The 21,503-nt window shown below is 45.1% G+C and overlaps 1 protein-coding gene across 13 annotated transcripts in view; it reads right to left on the reverse strand.

The window, feature by feature from the left end:
* The window catches only part of MTMR3 (myotubularin related protein 3), a 74,648-nt gene extending 53,145 nt beyond the window's left edge, over positions 1-21,503 (reverse strand). For 5 of the 13 annotated variants that reach the window (XM_039560841.1, XM_039560838.1, XM_039560832.1 and 2 more), the window contains exon 1: positions 21,399-21,494. In XM_039560841.1, the coding sequence (XP_039416775.1) occupies positions 21,399-21,413 (15 nt within the window). In that variant the 5' untranslated portion in view covers positions 21,414-21,494. Of the gene's footprint in view, positions 1-9,638; positions 9,700-20,731; positions 20,776-21,398 lie in introns of those variants that run through there. The other 8 variants (XM_039560837.1, XM_039560833.1, XM_039560831.1 and 5 more) reach the window with 5 other exon arrangements.

Raw genomic sequence — 21,503 nt, forward strand, 5'->3', positions numbered from 1 at the left:
TTGTGGTTGCTTGAGGCACAGATGTGTATCAAAACACAGAGTTTCAGCTAGAATTGAGTTCTGCAACAGACTGCAGCTCTGCTAGAGAAACAAGGTTTGACAGGCCTCCAGTTAATAGCCACAGTCTCTCCCTTCTCCTATTTAAAGTAAAAATCCATTGAAGTTCAAGCTTCCATAGGATACCAGCAGATACTTGGTTGATGTGGAAAACTGAATTAATTCTATAAGGTACCTGCATCTCCTTTGGTCAATCTTGCAATCCAAACAGCGATTCCAACAGGAATGAGTTTCTCCAGGGAACAGGAAGATGTCCCTTCCTACCTGCTCACTTAACCAGACCACAACAAGCTGTCTACAGCAGATCAGTTTTTACCTAAAAGAGATACTCCTCCAGTATCCTATTTTATACTAAATGACCTTTTCAAAAGCACAACAAATTAGTATATACAGACACTTATTTAAAACCTCTCTCACTTATTTTCCCTAAAGAAACTCATTCCTTTTGATAGATACAACAAACCCTGAGAAGGAAGAATAACAGTACAAAGAATGTAAGTAGTCATTTAAGTGTTTTATCCTTTAGAGAACATTCACTCCTTCCCTGTGTGACTCAAAACAAACCTAATTTACTAAGAAAGACTTGGTTGCAATTAAGAGATAAATCATCATTTTAAAGAAACAAAGGTTTGGGCTCTTCAGCACATTACCCAAACACAACACATCCACATCTCTCCCATAGGCACTGCAGAAGTCAGTGCAGTTCACAGCTCACTCTGTTATTGATGCATCAGGGAAGGCAATTTTCATTTAATTCCAGATTTAAAAAAATATGCATGTCAGGAGACTGCAGTTATCCACTTCAATTTTTGCATTTCAATCATTATCAGCCAGCAGGACTTAACCCTCCTTTAAAGAATAGAAAGATTAATAACCATCCTTACAGTGAATTTACCATGTCCCCTTTAAATTGCACTTTATAAAAACATACCAGAGCATGAGTGTATTAATCCACGAGCTTTCCTAAAGATGTGAAAATAGCACAAGTCACATTTGTAACACTACAGCTCTTACCTGTGACTTTCAGATCTCAAGCTTCAATTAAATACACAAAAGTAGCACTCCACAGTAAAAATTAAGACCAACTAAATCTATTTTTGGTCTCTATCATTCCATTTGAAGCACCCTCTGGTAACCACCTGAGCAGCAAAACCAAGCCTGTACTTACTGAACATGAACTCTGAGAAGTCTGCATTAAACCCATGAGGGTAAAATATTCAAGGTGCATTTGCTTGAAGTGAAAAGGTAAATCTGGCAAATTTTGGTTAAAAAAAATTAGATACAACATAGATAAGGAGCAATAAACTTTGGGGTTTCCTCTGATGAAATTAAATGGCAAAACCCCCTGACCTCAGCTGACACCCTGGGTCGTGCTGCACACACGGGACTGAGCTGCTGAAAATGTACAAAAACAACTCTGAGCCTCCGTTTGCTCAGGTACTCAAGGACCTCCTTAAACATCTTATGAGGTGCTATCCCTGGTCAAAATCCAAACCAAGAGAGGGCAGGAATTTCTTCCCTTCCTGTAACTCTCCAGGCTGCCTGCAGGAACACTTGCCATCAGATCCAGGGGGACAGAACTTCCCAGAAAGCTTTCCTTTGAGAGACACGCAAATTCCCCACCAGATTCCTGTCACAGAAATGAAGTTTAATATCTAATTACAAAACAAACCAAAGTTGCTTCTGCCCCTTTGAGTGCAAATTGGAAGGTACAAAGAACCAAGATCAATACACATGCAAAAAAATCCAGAACCATTTGGGATGAGTGGGAGAACAGCACACCAGGGAGTGCAAGCCCCCACTGGCACAGTTCCATTACATCAAGCTGCTCTTTGGACTCATCCAGCTGAGGTTTGAAGATCACCAGGCATATCCTTTCTAGACAATCAATTCCAATATTAAAGTTGGAATCTGAAACCAACTTCAGAGAAATACTCCATGGCAAAAGAAACCTTCACACTCTGAGCAAAACCAGAACAAGGGTAGGAACAATGCTCAGAATACTTAAATGTGCCTTGCTTTTATTGTAAGCCTTTATTTCAGAAGGTTATGCAGCTGGTGTAACACAAATCTACACGCGAAGACAAATCTAGAAGCAAATGCTCAGAGCTGAGATGAAAAAGCATCTGTAATTTAGATAAATAACAGCTCACTGCGGGAACAACCTCAGCATTCAGGTCTTGTATTTCAGAGCCTGCACAGTTTTGCTCATTTAGATTCAAATGCCAAAAACCAGCCCAACTCCTCTCCTGGATGAAAGATTACATCTTTATGCAGGAAAGCTTAGTTGGAAGCTGAGATGAGTCTGTCAAGGAAGGACAAGGATCCAAGGTATGCATGTTTATTAAAAGTACCATTTCTGTGTCATTAGCTTGGAGATGTGACATCTCTGCATCAGGTCCAGCTGACAGAACTGTTCCACAAGAATTCCCTGACGGCCTCCAAAATAAAAAATGCCACCGTGAACCAGCCACTCACAGCCAAACTTCCATGTTCAGCCTGAACAACTTGAAGCTTGAACTAAAGATTTCTCTTTTCCAATTGCCACTGGGTTGGGTGCTGAAAAACAGATCCTGCAAGAACAGAGTGGCCTGTTTTGGTATTTTACTATTTCACGTATTTCAAGAAGTCACAGCACTGGTGTGTAAGGGAAGGGATCCTTGACAGGCTGGCACAGCTCAGTGCTGGATTTTTGGACTAAGCTGTTACATGGAGTTGCACAATGAGTAAACAAGGGAGGCAAAGCTGACAGCCCAAGCCCAGCACTAATGACCCAGCAGGTATTTTCACTGCTCATACACGCCATGGAAATCAACTTGTAATTGCAGCCTGAAGTAGCCCTACATAAAAACCATGGAGTGGTTACACATTAGGAAATGCAAGCACTGTGATCACCGGTGAAGCTTCTGCTCAGCTTCTCTTGGAATATGTATGATCCTTAATTCCCTTCTCCATCCTCTCCTTCCCATAAACCCTCACCCAGTGAGCTGAGTGGGATAATATTCTCTGAACCCAGACCTTTCCATTCAGTCATTTTCCTTAAACCCTGTAGCCAGTGTGGAGTCCTGAAGCAGGTCAGTCCTTCTCGCACTGCTCATTTTATGGCACCTCTTCTGCTAAGGATCCACAGCGCTCAGCAAAGCTACTACATTGTTCCTTATGTTAAGTGGCCAGTAATGGACTTTTAAAAGGCTGGAAAACTAAGGATGGTAAGAGTTCAAGCCATCTGAAGGATCTTCTGTGCCCAGAACATACATTCAGAGTTTAGTTTTTTGAATACTCCCAATTTTTACAGTATTCCTGCTCTGTGGTTGGGAAATACAACTCCACTGCCAAGGGTCTGAGCAGCAGAGTTGAGCACTCAGGCCTGGAGTTGTGTACTCAGCACCCAAACCATAACTCTACACACACCTGGAAAGGTTCCCAGCAACTTCCTAGCCAGGACCACAATCCACAACCAGGCAGGGACACACCTGCCTCTCCAGGATGGCACCGGCCTGACTCACCAGACCACCACCTACAACTTCTTCCCAGATAAAGCCACCTCACCCAGTGCTCCTACAAATACCAGGTAATTTAAAATCTTAGTGGGCCACCTGGAAATTCTGGATTTCTTCAGGTGTCCCATCCTACTGCAGCCTCTGTTTAGAATTACCTCGGTTATTACCTGTGGGGATGAACTACTGATGTCAGCACACTCACAGCAGTGCTCAAAAGATCAGACAGATTGTTAGATACCTGAATATCCAATCATCATTCCTCCCACAAACAGCTTAATCTTTATATTAGTTTATTGGCTCAGTTGCACAGCACAGACAAACCTCTTTGGGAGGGAGGCAAACTCCTGGCAAGCCTTCAGAAGAGGCCAGCACTCCCAGTTGGCATGGGAGCTTCAGCCACAGCCATTGGTACCAGGAAGCCCAGTTCATCTGGCTCTGGGCCCCAGTTATTTCTCCAGCAACTTCAGGAGCAGGCTATTTTCTTGAAACCATTGACAAAAAAAGCTGCTAAATTAGCTCACAAGTCAGTTTGTGTAACACAGCACAGGCCACCTGCCTCAGTGAGGCCCCACTGCCATGCTTTGTCTGCCACAGCTTTAACTCTTACTTAACTTATCAAAAGGATGTCAGAAGTCTTATGCAAGTTCACCTCTAACGTACTCGTTATCCTCTTAGGAGCCACTGAATGAAACGTGAGTTAATGAATAACACAGTAGGAATTATTTCATTATCCCCCTGGTGAGAGAGAGCCATCTAATTCTTGGATATGATGTCAGACTTGAGAAACAGCCAGTGGTACTTACTGAGGCTTCCACTGCTCACTCAACTGCTACAGCAGTGGTGTTCCCAAAGAAAGGCTGCAGGCTGCTCTGACAGCTCGGGAGCAAAGCTGCTCCAGGAGAAATCAGGAATTCAAGCAGCAGGAGCGAGGAACTGGAGCCTGTCACTGCTCCCACAGAAGGGAGAGGTTTTTAGCAGCCCACATTTAATATATAGGCCTTGCACAGGTATGGGAATGAAGGCAGTAAGAGCATGTCAGCTCTTCACATTTTCCTCTTTTACAGTGTCAATCCCATTGCAAGTCACCATTTGTCTCTGCTGCTAAGTCAACCTGTCTGTTAAACTCCATCAGAACCCCAGGACACCTACTGAAAGGGAAGTCTGGAGCAAGGAATAGATCCTTCATCAGTCACTGGCAATCCCATCTTCTGGCATTCCAGGCTGCCTCACTTCCACTTTTAGTTCAACGAACACTTTTCACTATAGAGCTTGATGCGTTGTGGCTACAAGTAAATGCTCACTCCTCTGTGAAAAACACACACCTCCTGCTAGTGCAGGGAGTGAGGAGGACAGCTCCAAGAAAGACCAAAGTGTCCTTCAGGTCATCATTTGCCTGCAGTAACAATCCAGCTCTAGGTTGCCTGAGCAGTCTGTATGTTTAAAAGACCAGGCAGCTTAAGAAGATGTTTAGGGCTGGTACTTTACTGGTGTCCTCACTGTGAAGTCCATCCTCACTGCTGTCAGGACAGCTATGCCTGGCAGTGCCCTTCAGATAGCGTGGCTCTCAGGATACGTGTTCCTTCCGGTCCAGAACACCCCCATACTTCCTTTACATTAGGAGGAGCAGGAGGGGCAGCCAGAAGTAAGAAATCAGAGCACATTTGAACAGCTCACAACAATCCATTACAGAACCTGCAGCTGTTACTTAGCACGTGTTCCCTTCTAACAACCTGCCTGATGAATAAACTACTACACAAGCAAGCTAAAAACATAAGCAAGAGGGAAAACCAGAAAGCCTGGGAGACCAAGGCTAGAAGATGGACTTCTCGTGTACATGGAAAACCAGAACTATCTCCCTGACGTGTTATAGCCAACGAAGGGCCCAACAGAAGCAGATTTCTCTGCATGGACCGCAGAAATTCTCATTCGAGGGAAAGATTCCCCCATACCCTGCTGCTTGCACTCACTCCTGAGCAGCCACAGAGCACTGAGTCTGTGTAACACTTCAAAAGCAAAGGACAAGCATGCCACACTCCTTATCAAACTGAAAGAAACACTATCTTCAAGCCTAGCACGTGCTGTCCTGTCATTCTCACGTGAGTGTGCACATGGAGGACGTATTCATAGTCCAGGCCTGGCACCACCATCACTGTCAGGATTGCAGTGCTGCAGTATATTTAGAATGGCTCTGTTAATACCATAGCTCACTTCCACAATGGTGTTAATATATCCCAGCCTGCAAACCCCCTATTGTCCCACAAGCATTCAACTTCAATTCTTCAATTACTGTTCAAAATGCCAATATTTAGGATACAAATCTCATGGCAGTATCCGTAAAACTGACAGAAGATTCAGTAAGAAACCATGAAAAGCTGACTTTGGAGCAACTTTCTGTCATGTGAGAAGTTTCTGTAGTGGTATGGAGCAGCATCTCCCTGTGAGGAGCATCTGTGTGCAGGAACACCTGAGCCTTTGAGCCATGCCGAGGTGCTCCCTCAGCAGTCAGTGCCCACTCAGCCCTCAGCTGATCAGCAGGGCACACAGCTGTGCTTCAGCCTACACAGAACAGTGCCTCAAGACAACAATCAACACACAACACCACCGAGTGAGGTAAGACACACATTTTCGAGGTGTGATGCCATGTAAGAGGGTAATGGGATTGGCTGATGCCCTCAGTGCTGAGGCTGTGAGCTCGAATTCTGACTTGTACGGTGATACTGCTGAAGTTGAACCACGTGCTTACATTCCCCACTGAGTCAGAGCTGTCCTTACACAACACATCCAAGTTCCTCAGAGCTGCTCAGCAGCCCTTCAGAGGCTGCATCTGTGCTACTTTACAGCTGTGCTGGTTAACCAGGCTCTCCTGCAAGGAAACTGCCAAAGCCGTGCACAGCCGAGAGAGATTGCTCTCTCCTGGAAGCATCCTCAGTGCCATGTCCACAGCAGCTGTACACCAAAACTGCCCCTGGGGCCTTAAGGAAGATTCTCCTCACCAACAGCCAGATTTTGGGTCTGATATTGTCTCTTTTCAGCAGCCCCACATTCTATCCCCCAGTGAGCAGCTCTTACCTATTTTGGCCACACACTTCAGGAGACACACTTGATGCAGCTGTGTGGTCTGCTGGGAGGACAGGACAGCAATATTCAAATGTCTTTAACTCTGCAGTTTCCAGCTTAAAAACACTTAAGACTCACTAGGAGGGAGTAACCAATGTCATCCAGACTGTCTGGGGAAGCATCAGTCATTTAAAAAAGTAGCTGCACACTGCAGCTTGGGGTTCAAATGTGAACAAGAGCTCAGGCATTCCCTCTATTAACAAAAAAAGCCACTACAGCTCTTCCCCACACCCCAAGCTTTTTCCCAGCATTAAGTAGGTGCCTAAGTGAAAGTCAGTTATAAAGTCATTTTATCACCACCACTATTTTCTCAAAGCTTAAAAATTAAATCAAGTACCCTGCTATTGGAATTTTCATTACCAGGAAGTTGCAGTAATGCTTATTGCACTATGGTTATTGGTTTGTTCTCCCAATATGATAACTGCATCAGTTCAATGCTTTGAGTTAATTATTGTTGTTGACCTGAGGTAAATGCAAACAGAAACCTAAACAGCATGGAATAAACAGTAGGAAGCCAAGCTCGACTATGTAAAGGTAAACCAAATACTTCATGATCACTCGCAAGTATCAGGGAAATTCTCACACAGCTCTCATATGAATGAGAAATTAAAAGCCCTGACAATTACAGCTTCAGAAAATGGCCACAGAAAAACTATATAGTGAGGTAAAGACTCAGGCATTTTTCCTGTATTTTAACACTTGGGATTAGCACTAAAGAAACACATAAAAAACACATAAATTTTATTTTAACACAAAAAAATAACTAGACCATAGATTACAGTATTTTCAGAATATTCTGTCAGATTCTCCCAGCAATAAAGCATAAATAAGCATAAATGATTCTCTGGAGAGTCCACCACACCTCCACAGATTCTCTGGAGCTTCTTCAGCACTGATGAAAAAGTACCTCCAGTGGTACTGTTTTCTCATTCGACTGAGGGAAAAGCGCTCCAGCACCCAGTGGGTGATGAAGGCAGCAGTCAAGAGTCAGCCTTGGCACAGACCGATTGTGCTGAAGGGCCACCAGTTGCCATGGAAGTCTCCCCGAGTTCCACTGCCGAGGCTGAACTTGGAGGTGGTCAAACAAGTGGCTCATGTGAAGCTGCTGCTGAGATGCTCAGGAAAGCCTGTGAACTGCCCAGAGGAGTGACTGCCACACAACAATGTGCTCACTGCACAGCAGTGCTCCAACACCACTGAATAGACAATGCAAAGAGCCATTCAAGTGTCAGTCTTCCAGAGCAGCCAGGACAAAGTGCTTTTTGTTTCTGTCTTTGAGATCCTGACAAATCAAAAATAGATTAAGTGTGCTGGCAGACTGGCTCTACCTCCCAGCCGGATACGTGATCCTGGGGCAGAGGACTGCCAGTGCTCTGCAGTAACTCACACCCAGTCATGCCATGCTCTGCTCTCCCTGGGAGAGCTCTGGAGGGAATCACACCTTTGAGCTTTACAGGAAGCTCACAGGGAATCACTCTGCTTACAGTCAAGATCAAATATAACTCAGAGATCAGAACTGCAAGTCCTAATTCTATAGGTTAAGAGGAGTCTCTGCCTGAGCCCAGAAACCACGGAAGGCTTTATTATCTCTGGCAGAGGCTCTGAAATAGATACATTTGTGTTTTGTACAGTTTCCATTTAACCTGCTAATTTCCTCAGCATTATTTTTTGCATCTCAGGGACAAACAGAGTTACTAAGTAACTCTCCAGGATGAAGTTTCAGTGCATTAGTTCTCACTGCTGAATTAAATACATAAGCATCTTAACAGCCACAAATCCAGCAGCCCACTACTCCATAACCCACAAGGACTACACACATTTTATCTGTGCAAAACACATGAGCATTTATCAAGCAACATCTCAAATTTTACCACAAATACTAAACAAAACCCAGCAACTCAACTGCTTCAGTTAACAATTAATAAAAGCTCTGCGGAAAAGGAATGCATCTGCTTCCACTTCCTACATAAATCTCAAGTACATCTGAAGCAGTACCTCAGATACAAGAAGTTTCAGGAGCTGCATTTCTAAAGGAAATTTGAAATCACCAGTAGTGGATATCCTTTCAGCATTGAGGCCTTCCTGTGCTAGGTCAGCCCAAGCCCCCAGTGCCTCCAGAGTCACAGGATCCATGGAACAGCCCTGTCACCCTGCTGTTAGCCCAGGCTACAGCTCTGTGCCCAGTGAAGGCTGCTCTAAATCAGTACCATCAGCACAGGTACCCTTTAACCACAGAAACACAGCAAAGCACTGCAAAAATACTTGTTCAATTCTTTACTTGCAGCAAGCCTGGTCTAGCAGGGCTAAAAGTCCCCTGCAGAGTATCAGTGTAGTCATGCTGAGCACAGCACTAAGACTGCTTGTTAAACTCTGAACAGGCAACAGGCTGACACAACACACAGGTGGAGCTGCAGATTTCTACCTCGAATGGGTCTGCAAGGAGCCACTGTCACTCTGTCACTTGTGACAAGGAGTTAAAGCACTGGATGGAAGAGAAAGAACACTGGAATTGTGACGAACTTAACTTCCCTCCAGCAGCTCAGTAAGAGCACCAGTTCGGTGAAAGGTTTGCACCAAGCTCTCTCAAAGTACTAAAAAGGATACAATTCAAGCCTTCTGCGTAACACCAAACAAATCTGCTACTTTTCCACTTGAAAATTCAGTGAGGCTTCAAAGCAGGACACACCTAACCAGACAAACTAGAGGATTAATTCCTTACTTCAGAATTGAAGCCTTCAGACCCTTCCATCCAACCTACTTCATTTTAAAGATATTCCGTATATCCAGCATATGGTAGAGCATTCACACAGCCTATTTTGTGTAAATGAGACATTAGTAAGGATTTTTTCCCGTTCCTCCCCCCAAATTGTCATCAGATACAATGTAAAATATATCACTTCAAGATAAGTGATAGACACTCATCTCAAATATTTCAAGAAATTTCCAGGATTCCACAAGACTCACCAGCAGACCAACTCCTAAATCCTGATTTAGCAGTTCCATAAGCAAAACTGAAGAATGACAAAGGTGTAGCAAGACAGGCACAGCTGCTTGTTCACTCCAGGTCACATTTACTTTTCTGCTAAAGGAAAAACTCACTGGGTAGGTAGGTTTTGAGTGACACACACCTTGGTATTTAAATAACTGAGATCTAGAGATGTAGGACAGAGTTGAACAAGCAGGAGTTAACTCTTCAAACAAACACAAGTTTTAACAGGATAAATTCTTATCCTATGCTTAGAGTTTAGAGGTTACAAAAAACTCAAGAGATGGAGGAACAGATCAGCACCAGGCAACAAGCTTTTTATAACATGGCAAAGATGCTCTGAATTCCGTGTAGAGGCTGAGCTGTCACTCACCCAGCATGATCTATGGATTCCCAGCTCCACAGAAAGGTTCACACTTTCACATTCTGATATGCAATAAGCTCTCAGTATGTTGTTTAATCTCTGAGTTCTGCTTAAAATGCTATTAATAAAATAATCAAAGTAACCAAGTCAGGATTTTTAGAGGTCACGGCTCCTCAGGAGTCACCTAACAAGCAGCAGATTGTTCAGACAAGTTTCAAGCCATCAAATTTGTTTCAACATGTACAAACTCTGCTAAGTCAAGTCTTTCAACAACACTCACCAAAAGGTGACCCAGGGGAGAATACAAGGGCACAACCTGACTAATTGCTGTTCAGTCAAGGTGCTGGTTGTGTTTTCTTTTGCAGGCATGATGGATGCACGGGGCTGTCCTACCACAACTGATCTTCACACAGCTGCACAAGCCCTCTCTGAACTGACCCCAGGGTATTCCTTCACCTTCCGTATTTTAATTATTTACAAATAGTTAAGCTGATCTTAAGAGCAGCAACCCCACACAGGGACCTAAGTTCTTCCTCCTAAGTTTGCCAGAGTTAAACAGGAGGTCTGAAGCTCTAGAAAACAGGTGCTGCAACACCAGCTTAAAGTTTACTGCTAACCAATCCAAGGAAGTTTAAAAGTTGACCTTTCACAAGCAGGAAAACCCCAGCTGGCCACAGCTACAAATGCACCACAAATGTGCTCCACAGCCACATCTTCAGACTCCTGAAAATCAAATATATCAGCACTGCAACCACCAAGACTCATCGGCCCAGCTGAACAGACTGGAATGTTCTGTGCACCTGCAGAAGTGGCTATCGCCTTCCAAACCCAGCCTGGAAATTCAGATTAGCTCTACGAATTAATTTTCTTGGCAAGAGGCAGCATAAAAAACGGTGGAATTTAAGCACATGAATTAGTTTTTGAGGGTGTTTTGCCATTAGGCCTTTCTTTAAACTGTAAGCTAAACTAGATTCTCCCCAGCCCACCTGCTCACTTCTTGCACAAAAACCTTCAGTCCTTTCTTGTCCTTGTCAGGATCCAAGTCACTTCAGACCAATTTCTTTGGACAAGGCATGTTTTAAGTGACTACTCCTTGCCTTTGTGAAGTCACTTTATCTCAATATACATTACTAGACCAGTAGTAAATTTACAGAAAAATCATTTCTTAACTACTACATAACTTGGTCTGCTGAGATTGACCCATGGTAGCAAGGATTTATGATGAGACTAAAAACTGAATTTTGTTGAAAGAACCAGAAAAAAACCTAACAGTAGTTAGAAATACTTAGAAATTGAAAGGAGACAAAGTAGATTAAAGCCATATTGCAATCCTGGGGAAATATGTTCAAATACATGAGGCTTAGCCCTACTAGGTTTCTGCTTTGAATACCAAATAATTTGGGTCTAGGAGAAAGAAGCATGCAAGAAGCAGGGAAGGATCTGCATCCAGCAAGAGCTGATCAGGTAATCCCCGTCTCTGTGAGCCGTGGCCCAGCCTCAGGCACTTGTACAGTTTAGAAAACTGGACAGTAACTTGAAATACTAATGTTTAGAAAAATAAGCTACAGGGCACAGTAGCTTGTAACTTACTCTTTAGGGAGGTGCCAACTGCTTCCTCCCCGACCCAAGCAGATCAAGGTGCCTTATGCAAGAGGAAAAGTCTTCATACCTGAGTGCTGAATGGGACCACGGCGGGCTGGGACATGATGCAATGGCACCATTAGTTTTAATGGGGCTGCTCTCTGGGCGTGACCCTCCAAGGAAGGGAGCACCTCAACTGGGACCATACACAAACAGCTTAGTAAAAAACCAGGCTTCAAAAAGAAAGCAAGAAATAGCTCTTATTGTCTTTGCTATACCAGTCTTACACTTGTCAAATGAAGCAAAATCCTCTGTCCACAACTCCCCAGGCTGACTCCTTCACCAGACCCACCCAGCTCAGGCATCAGCGGTGGCAGTGATGAACCCAACCATCCTCCACAGGTGAGCAGAGCATCAAGCAGGTTTCCAAATTGCTTCCTACTCCAAGCTGATTACAAGAGCAGGTTTGACACTGCTGCTTCCCTCAGTGAATTACTCCAGAACTCCCATTCTTAGACTCTTCTGCTGCTCAGTTATCACCAGCCCTTCAAGAGTTCACAGGAAGAAGTGTCTGCGCAATGAAAACACTGCAGAGCAGTTGGAATGCCCCAGCAAAGGAAAGCTAGACAGCTCTCCAACCTGCCTGCCAGTCAACACTGGAGAAGGAAAGGATAATTTGCCTGGAGTAATGAGCTAAGTATAGAGCCACCATGATTCCAGTGCCCCAATTACCTCTGCAATTCTTCCAAATTCTTCTTGGGAAGAGCCGGCTCCAGCTGCAGGCAGAACCAGGGACTGGAAGCTACTGCCCTGGTCCAGTGCTTAGCAGACCAAACTCTGCAAAAGCAGCACCAAGAGTCAAGACCAACATTTTCTAACACACTGGAGTCTTTTTGCCATCCTCAGTTCATTACCATATTTCAGCACTTTAGGGAATCCTATTCTGTTTTAGAAAACCCCTTGCCCAGTCCTCTCCCCAGGTCAGTGTTTAGCAGTCACCCTCATCAAGTGTCAGCATTCAGCCTGTCATTTAAAAGCCAAAATTCCAGTTTGACAAGTGCAAGGCATTTTGGTTCCAGCTTCTAAAGCCTGCAGAACTGAAGGGGGAGAAAAGCAACACGACAGTGACCAGGCACATTGGTACCATTATGCAGCTATACACGGAGCTACTACTTTTTGAAATTCACTGTTAATGAATATTTATTATTCTTTTACTTTAACAAGGCTTTATGTGTATTACTAATACAGCTCTATATCCACTGATGTCCCATGTGGTCACAGACTCTAAAAGAAGGACCTACAATTAGCTGTACCACCAGTTCTCCTGCAAGGAAATTTCCCTCCAAATCCCCTTGTAATGATTTGAACACTGTAGGATACTGAACATACACGTATCGTGTCAGTACATTGAAGCTGGAATCCTTTTTATAATGAATTTGGAATTTTGGAGCAGGTGTCTGATCTCCTTCCTTACTGACAAGTGTAACTGACCAGATGGCTTTGCGAGAACACAACCCAGCACAAAATATTAAACACTTGGCCATGGATCTCCGAAACTGAAAATTTCCATGTGGCTTCTCTGTGCAGCCCCGATTTACTCATCTGTTCCATCCAGGGATGCTCTGCAGCAGTGAAGTACACTAACCAAACACCTCCAAATCATGTGATACTCATGCTTGAGTCTCAAGGGATTAAGAGATTCCAGCCCAAAGTAAAAGAAAACAAGCAAGCTATTGTATTCTGCATTAGAACACAACTGTGCCTTGACCATAATCCACCAGCCAAACCTACAAGGAAAGCCGAGCAGACCTCAAAATATTTACCTTGTTCCATCTTCCTCCTTTTTCCTCAGAGAGTTCAGATTTTCCCAAAGTGCAAAAAGGTGCATTCTTTTGGAAGTTACTCAAAGAAAGGTTCGCTGAACATAGACAAAGATGATAATTTAATTATAAGGGGTATCCAACCAGAATATAATGCCCTGTTCACAGCAAATTCCTGCTACCAGCAGTGAGAGAAAATTAAGAATCTGAATTCTCAAATGTACTCATGACTAGTATGTTCACCAATCAGCACACAATTAAGCATTCCTGTTCTCTAATTGTAAAGATGAACGCTTGTTTGATAAGGATTAGTCATTAGTTTGATGAAAAGCTTATCCACTCTTAAAAAACCATGCACAGTGTTTAGATGGAAAGAAAAGTTCTGCAGGCAGAGGCAGTAAATTTGCAAGTTTACATTAAGTACACTTCACTTGCTTTCAAGCTTCCATTTATTAAAGGAAAATAATCAAAATAATCTAGAAATGCAATCTGCTTAGACATTTTAGTCAGGTTTCTTGGATCAAAAGTTCAACCATGCCTATACTACACTAAGTATTTGTTCTCAGAAGTTAATAAAAAGGAAATAAAGAAAATTCAAATACAACAATTAAAAAAAAAAAAATCAAAGCTATCAGGTCAAAACACTTTAAAAAAGGTGTTTCTACTCTGGTCAGACCACAGCAACCTGGCTGCACAGAGGACAGAGAAATGTCCTCATACTAATTTTCAAGCCAAGCTCCTCTGTGATATGGCAGGTGAGTTTTCTTCTCACTGCCTCTAATTTCGGCACATCTGTTCTTTGTCAGGAAACAGACAAGTGTTGGAAAAGCCTGAACTTAGAGACCCACAGAACAGTAAAAGTCAGCTTTGACAACAGTAATTTTAGTTATGGAAGACACCAAAGGCTGGATGCAGAAAAAACTGAGGACAGATTCCAGCTGCAGCACATCCAGCACCAGGACTGAAAATGTCTCCAAGCAAACAGCCCAACAAGGATGCAGCAAACAACACAACTGCCCAGCAGCTCATCTGTCTCTGGTTTAAGTTTCCATGATAGCAATTACACACTTGCAGATAGCAATGGAACAAGCAAAGCTTTCCCAGGTACACATTTAGGTCAATTATGGCTCCAAGAGATGAGATCAGACAGCCACAGCCACTGGCTTCCTCCCTGTCCTCACCTCCTTGCAAGGAGAACAGGGACAGCCAGGCTGCTGGGGCCCTCCTAACTACTGAATAGGATATTCCAGGGAAATGCTTTCCACCAATTCCAAACCTAGAAATTCCAAGGAAACTTTCCACCAATTCCAGACCTAGCAGCAGCCACTTCCATGAGCAGCTCTGGAGTTAAAATTCATTTTGAATAGGTATAGTGATATCATAAAAGTGACAAGACAGAGCTTAGTGGTAGATCAGCTGCTGGACTGGATCATTCGGACATCTCCTGTACAAAATTGAGGCCTCACTTCCAAAGTACTGGAAGTTACTTTATTCAGGTAGCATCTTGTGTAGGATGTGGAAGGTATTAAGACCCCACATAGGCAGTTCTACCAGTACAGTTCAAATAAATTGTTCTTAATGTCTGTCTCCTCAGTCTTTTTGTTACAGTTTCTTTAATCCACCCTTCAGTTTCACTCAACTCTTCAATACTTTCAACTACTACTTCTAGCAACTGAAAAACCCAAAGCAGTATTCTAGTAGTCTACCCTTGACCTAGACAGCACTAAACTCTACACATGACAGGGAGGATACCCAAGGGAAGATCTGATTTCCCATCTGTTTTCTGAAATCCTGCCACCAGCTGTACAGAAACCCCAAAAAATAAGAACCCAGCTTGCCCAGAACAGTCAAACCTCAGAGAAACTGAGGAGTCAGACTCACAGGACCTCAGAGTCTTATGATGCACATGAGCCCTACATGAAAGGCTGCTCTCAGGGTGAGCTGGGGAGATGCCCTGCAGCGAGTCCTGCATTTGCTCTGCTCTCCAAGGGCACTCAGGAAGCCATCCAAGTGCATCTTGTCTTCACAGACTCTGTGTCAACCTACACAGACAGGATTTCTGTCCTCTCCTCCCTCAGGTGCCTGGCAGCAGCTTCCCCCAGGCACCTCCACAAGCAGAAAAAGCAGCACTGGAGAAAACAAGTCTCATTTTGTCAGGAGTCTGCCCTTTCCTGGTTGATAGAGAAGTCAAAACCTTCCTTTAAAGGTACAGGGAAAAAGAAACTATTTTTATTTCTCCGTCCTTTCAGGTAACACCACAGAATCAATGCTTTGATTACAGCCCTAGCTTGCAGTCCCAAACTTGGAGAAGCAAATGAGGCCCACAAAAGGGCAACACAAAACTGTTCTACCAGTGTTTCTATAAATAATGTCTATACAAGTGCACAAATCTCTGGTATTCGAAAGAAAAACTACAAAGACTTAATTATGGCAATGCAGCAGCCTTCCTCCACAAATTCAACCTGAAGTGCATTACTTCCCCCCATACTGATTATATGTTCCAGAAACTAAACCTCAGAGTACCAGAACAATCCAAAATACTTAGAGACTATTAGACTTGTATATACAAAAGACTTCATCATACACACAGGCACCCTAGAGATTTATTTCATGCTACTTTGTTTACAGAAATCTCAGTTAAAGAAAGATTTACACCATTTTCACTGGTTTTCCTTGATTAAAGTCTTTCTTAAAATAGGGTACAAGAGCCTTTGGTAGAAGTCTTAGCCATGGGCCTGGTGTGCTCACAGCAAGGGAGAAACACATCCAGGTAGTAAGGTTACTTGTTTCCTTGAAAAGTAGGAAGCAGAAAGTACAATGGAAAAAGTCTTTTCCAATTCTTATCCCAGTATGGGCTAAACCAAGCAGGACCTGAGAGGTTAAACCTGGTACATCTGCTAGTAAAGAATAACTTCAGTTCTGAAATTAACCCAAAACGATGTCACTCCGCAGATGACGCAGGAGTGACTGGACTAAAATCGAATGGAGGGGAGCACAGAACACTCAGCTTGAGACCAACACACACAGGATGGAAGAAGACAGTTAAGTATCAAAGTAACAGAATACAAGTCTTTCCCACATGGATATTCAGCGGGAAATAGGGAAGCTCTGAGCTCCATGGCAGCCTTCCCTGCTGTCCACTCCCAGAAGTCCAAACATTTGAACATTCCCTGTTACGGCTCTCCCTCTGAAGAACACACCCCAGTCTGGGGGGTGGTCTGTTGTGGCTGCCCTTCAGAAAACCCAGCTCTTCGCAAGTAGCCAGGGACTAACACCAAACTTCTGATTTCATTTCAGCTTCAAGTTAATTCCACAGGTGACAGGATAATTGTCCAAGGTAAGCTCATCCAGCACTAGTTCTAATGCTTCACCAGACAGAGAATAACTCAAACCCTGAAGTTGACCCCCACTATGCTGTTTGCATGCTGCAGAGTATTTTGGTGAACAAGCAATGCCACAGAAGTCAGCGACAGCATCAGCTCCATCAGCACCTCGGATGAAGCTCTCTACAGCAACCCCAACCTCATTTCCATCGTGGTTTGTCAGCCCATCACAATGAACGCTGCAAACAACAGTGAGATGTGCTGAGCAAGGCAAAGGACAACTTGCTTTGCTTGTCACCTCCCAGGGCTTCTCCAAGCCTCGGTTTCTTTGATGTTGTGCCCTCTTTCAACTAACGCCAAACTGCAAAGTTGTATTTTGAAATATTTACAATTCAGTATTTTGGGTGAATTTCTCTTTAAAAAGGGGGTTAATACTAGTTAGGATCTGTCTGCTTGTGTTACTGAAGACATATTTCATTACTGGCATGAGTGGCTGTGTACAACTGCCTGCCCCCAAGCCAGCCCACCAATGCTGCTTTACAGCTCTTCACTGCATTCCTAATCAAGAGGAAAAATAACAGATTTACTACTCCAAAATCAACTTCCACTGGAGTCTTGCTCAAGGTATTCATTTTTCAGAAGTGGCAATAATTCAGTACAGCAGCTTGGATAAGTTTAGTTACAGTATCACTGAACAAGGAACATCCAGCTTCAAGTCTTCTGAAATCCAGCTCCCCAAAGGAAGGCCAAGAACACCCTATTTAGGAAGTCTTTTGCAGAGTTTGGGTTTTTCCCCCCTCCTTATCAGACTTTGGAAAAGTTCCACCACCACCATGATAGCTATTACAATGTCATTAGTTGCCTCACTCATGCATATACACACACAAATTCCAAAAAAACTTCCCGACGGATCTTACCACAGTTACCTTGTTGTAACTATTTTCAGCATTAATACCCATGAAGAGGAACAAGGCCTCTGAAGCATCCAGTTGTCCCCAGCAAGCCCTACACAGCACACATCCAGTTACCAGCTTAACCTGCAGCCACATTCAGGTGTCAAAACAACTGCTGCTTTCTAGACTTCACATGAAGATTCCAAATCCAAGGAGTTTCAGAAGAAAACCAAAGCCAGGAATCAGCAACTGTGTTTTAAGTGAAGCCTTTACAAACAGTGCTTTTTGCTGGACATCCGTGAGTCCAGAAACAGCTTTCCCATTTCAACCAACATTCCAGAAAGCCGCCTGTTTGCCCTCCCTCCCCAGCTCACTTTGCATGGCCCTGCAGGCCCAAGCCTCACTTCCAGGTGCACACTGGTACTTCCTGAAAGAACAGAGCACCTCGGCTCAGAGCAGCACAACCTGACACCTTGTAACAGACTAAACGTCGGAGATACCACTGCTTGCAACAAGATCATGCTGCATTTCTTCCCTGCTACTGCAGGCTAGTTCCTCCCTGTAGCTCTGAGCAGCAGCGATGGACTCGAGGCCTTCCTTAAGGGATGACACATTACTCCTGGAAAACCCACAGCCAGCTGGGGGTCACCTCCTTGACACCAGTACCAGAAATTATTAAGCAGGTGAGGGGAAGAACAGGTCAGGGCTACTCACACTCCAGTTTACCCTCAGATTTCTGTGGTATCAAGTCCATTCTCTCAGTGCTTCTCAACTGTCCAAAGCAAAGGGACAAAGTTTGGGCTGTTTTGCTAAAGCTGCCCTCCAAATAAGGCCAGTTGACACCAAAGGAGGCTGTGGTTTGTGACCTCTGCCTATGCCACAAGCAGCTGACACGTATGCAAGTCAATGCACACAGCAATCCTGCACCATTCGGGGCTAATGCATCCAAAGATAGAAGCTGGAAAGCAGCAGGGGCTGAGGGCTCCAGCTCTTTGCTGGGCATAGTAAATAGTCCCAGTAAAATGTCAGTATTCCAAATTCCTGAATTGCCACTGACTTCACTTTGAGGTCTTCACTTTGCCACTAACTTCATTTTGAGGTCGTTCATGCAAACCAGTCAGTCATCCTGAAATTTTGAAGCGCTGTGAAGAAATAGTTGTCTTTTAGCAATCCAGTTAATTCACAAGAATTGCAGCACAAACTGAGTTCTAGGCACATCCCTAAAGCTTTCCCGACAGCACTGGGAAGTTACAGCACCAATACCTAGAAGAGGGCTGAAGTTACAAGTCATGAAGCTCATTTCTCAGAGTTTAAAACCCACACGGGATCTCACAGGCAGATCTCACACCACCAGCTACTCAAGCTCGAGACAAATGCAGAACAGTTGCACGTTTTTGTCTGGGACAATTCAGTTCCTAAGAGGTTATTTTGAGAGAAACACGACATTACTTTGATTCAGCCAGTGAAAGCTACTATGAAACAAGTGCATGTTTAAGTATCTGAATGTTTCACTCTGGTTCACAGGATGTGATAAGCACTAATTAGGCTGGTTGGAGTCATGTGCTCTGAAGACCCCACCCATACCAAATGGAAGAGTCCTATCCCGTTGTATCCAGTTACACTTCCCAGTAGAAACAGCCTTTACAGCCCTTTGAACTGGGCAGGTGAAAAGATCTCAAACTCCGTGCTGGGTGCCAACCCAGTTCCTCCACGGAGACAATTCCTCTTCCCTGCCCCATCAGACTTGCCAGGCTCCTGCCCGTTACTCCAGCAGCCAAACGATCCCCTTCTCCTTAAGTTACTCCTTTTTTCCAGGTTAATTGCCAGCAAAGCACTGCACAGCCACGTTCCTCCTACTCCTGAAAGCTGACAACATACTTCTCTCCATCATCCTGGCTTGCACGTAGGTGGAATGAGATCTGAGATAAAATATTGTATCCTCTATTTCAGAAGCCTGGGCAGGCTCCATTTCTGTCTCTTCCAGCTGCAGATGGTCGTTTTTATGGAAAATAAATAAATAAAATGAGAGCTTATCAACCTGACCTATTCCACCTTTGTGGTATCATTTGTGGGTTCCATGGCTTGTTCCTTGAGCAGGTTAACATTGATATTTTAATAATTGCTAATGCAGACTGTTCATGCAATAGATAGCAACAGTACCCCAGATAGGCACCTATAGCACTGCCAGTGAGAGAACTCAGCTTGGCTCTCAATTTATCATTCCTATAACCTGAAGTGGGACAAGAGCACCTTTCAGTGCACACACTCAGAAAAACATCACTGTTGGTGCACCTTTGCCCTTCCCCAAGCTCCAAAGCAGGCACAGAACCACTTGTCACTGAAGCATTTTAGAACCTCATGCCCCTCCTTCACTTATCTGCACAAAGTTTCAACACTTACAGCCCAGTATTTCCTGTGCTAGGAAAGAAAGCACCACTTCTATCTCGCAAACCCACCGTAATCAGTAACAGCTGAAGCAAAGCAGGTATCAGATGTCAGCCTCCTCCCCTCCAGTTTACAAGCACTCCTTCATAAAACCTCCCTCACCTCCACCAAGAAAAGTTCATTTCCAAATACCACATGCTTTAGTAACAGACAAAAGGCATCTCAGTGCTTTATCTGAAGCTCAGAACATGACAGGCACTACAACAAACCTGTCACAGCTCCTTCCGTCACGCTGCCATCCCTTCCCAGTGGACTCGCCTTTGTAACATACATATGCCTTTATATTCACCAGAAAGCTAAGCTGCACTTCCACTCAGCACTACCTGACATGATTCACTAGCCAAGTTCTTTTCTTCTAAAAGAAAGCCTTATTGCACATGGCTACATCACACAAGAAAACAAACAGGTGAGGCACACAGAAGAGTGCCTATGAGACCTGAAGTCTGCAAGAGTTCCGAGCTCACACCCAACCTTCCCACAGTGAGGGAAGTGTGCACAGAAAGGAAAGAAATCAGTTTCCTGTACAGAGTTGTGAAGAAAGACCAGGTCGCATCTGCTGAACAAAAAACATTCTCTAAAAGAGTAAGAGTAGGAACAATTTCAATGCACGAACTTAAACTCCATGTTGGGGGGCAAAGCACTTACCAAGGAAGGGCAACATCTGCTCAGATCCCAGCGAAAGAACAGGACTGTTAAAAGGAACACGGGGAAAAGGCGCAATTAAAGTCCCAAAACCACGTAAATAAAAAGCCTGAACAAGTCCCACTTATAAAAGGAACGGCAATTTCGGCCGCACGCACAAGGACAGCCGAACACTGCTGACACCACGGCCCCAGCGGCCGGAGCAGCCGAGCAAGGGCCGGCGGCTGCCAACGGCATGAAGACGATCCTCGGCCGGGCTCGGCGGGGACCGGCCACCCCCGCGGGCCGGGCAGGGGGGCGGCAGCACCGGGCGAGGCTCACAGAACACGGGGCACCAGGAGCCCCCCTGCACCGGGGAGCCCACCCTGCCCCGGCCGCCCGAACCCCGCAGCGGCGGGCCCGGCCCGGGGCCGCCCGGCATCGCCGCCCGCCCGGGGACAGGAGGCCGCCGCACCGCGGCCGCGGAGCCGGGCCGCCTTCTCCTCCTCCTGCCGGCCGTGCCGAGCGGAGCGGGGCCGAGGGCGCCGTGCCGGCCCCGCCGCCACCCCTCACCCGCAGCCGAGGGGGCGTGTGCGGCCCTCAGTGACAGCGCGGCCGCGCTCCGCCAGGCCCCGGCGCGACGGGCCAGCCCTCCCGCCGCGGGACAAGGGGCACCCTGGCGGGTCCTTACCGCTGGGCAGGGCATGGCGCGGAGCCCCCGCCCGTGCCGGGGCGCGGCGTCCTGCCGGGGCCGGGGTCGCTACGGGCTCGGGGCCGCCGCCGCCGCCTCACGGAC

The sequence above is a fragment of the Corvus cornix genome, chromosome 15, assembly GCF_000738735.6.
Source record: "Corvus cornix cornix isolate S_Up_H32 chromosome 15, ASM73873v5, whole genome shotgun sequence".
NCBI lineage: Eukaryota > Metazoa > Chordata > Aves > Passeriformes > Corvidae > Corvus > Corvus cornix.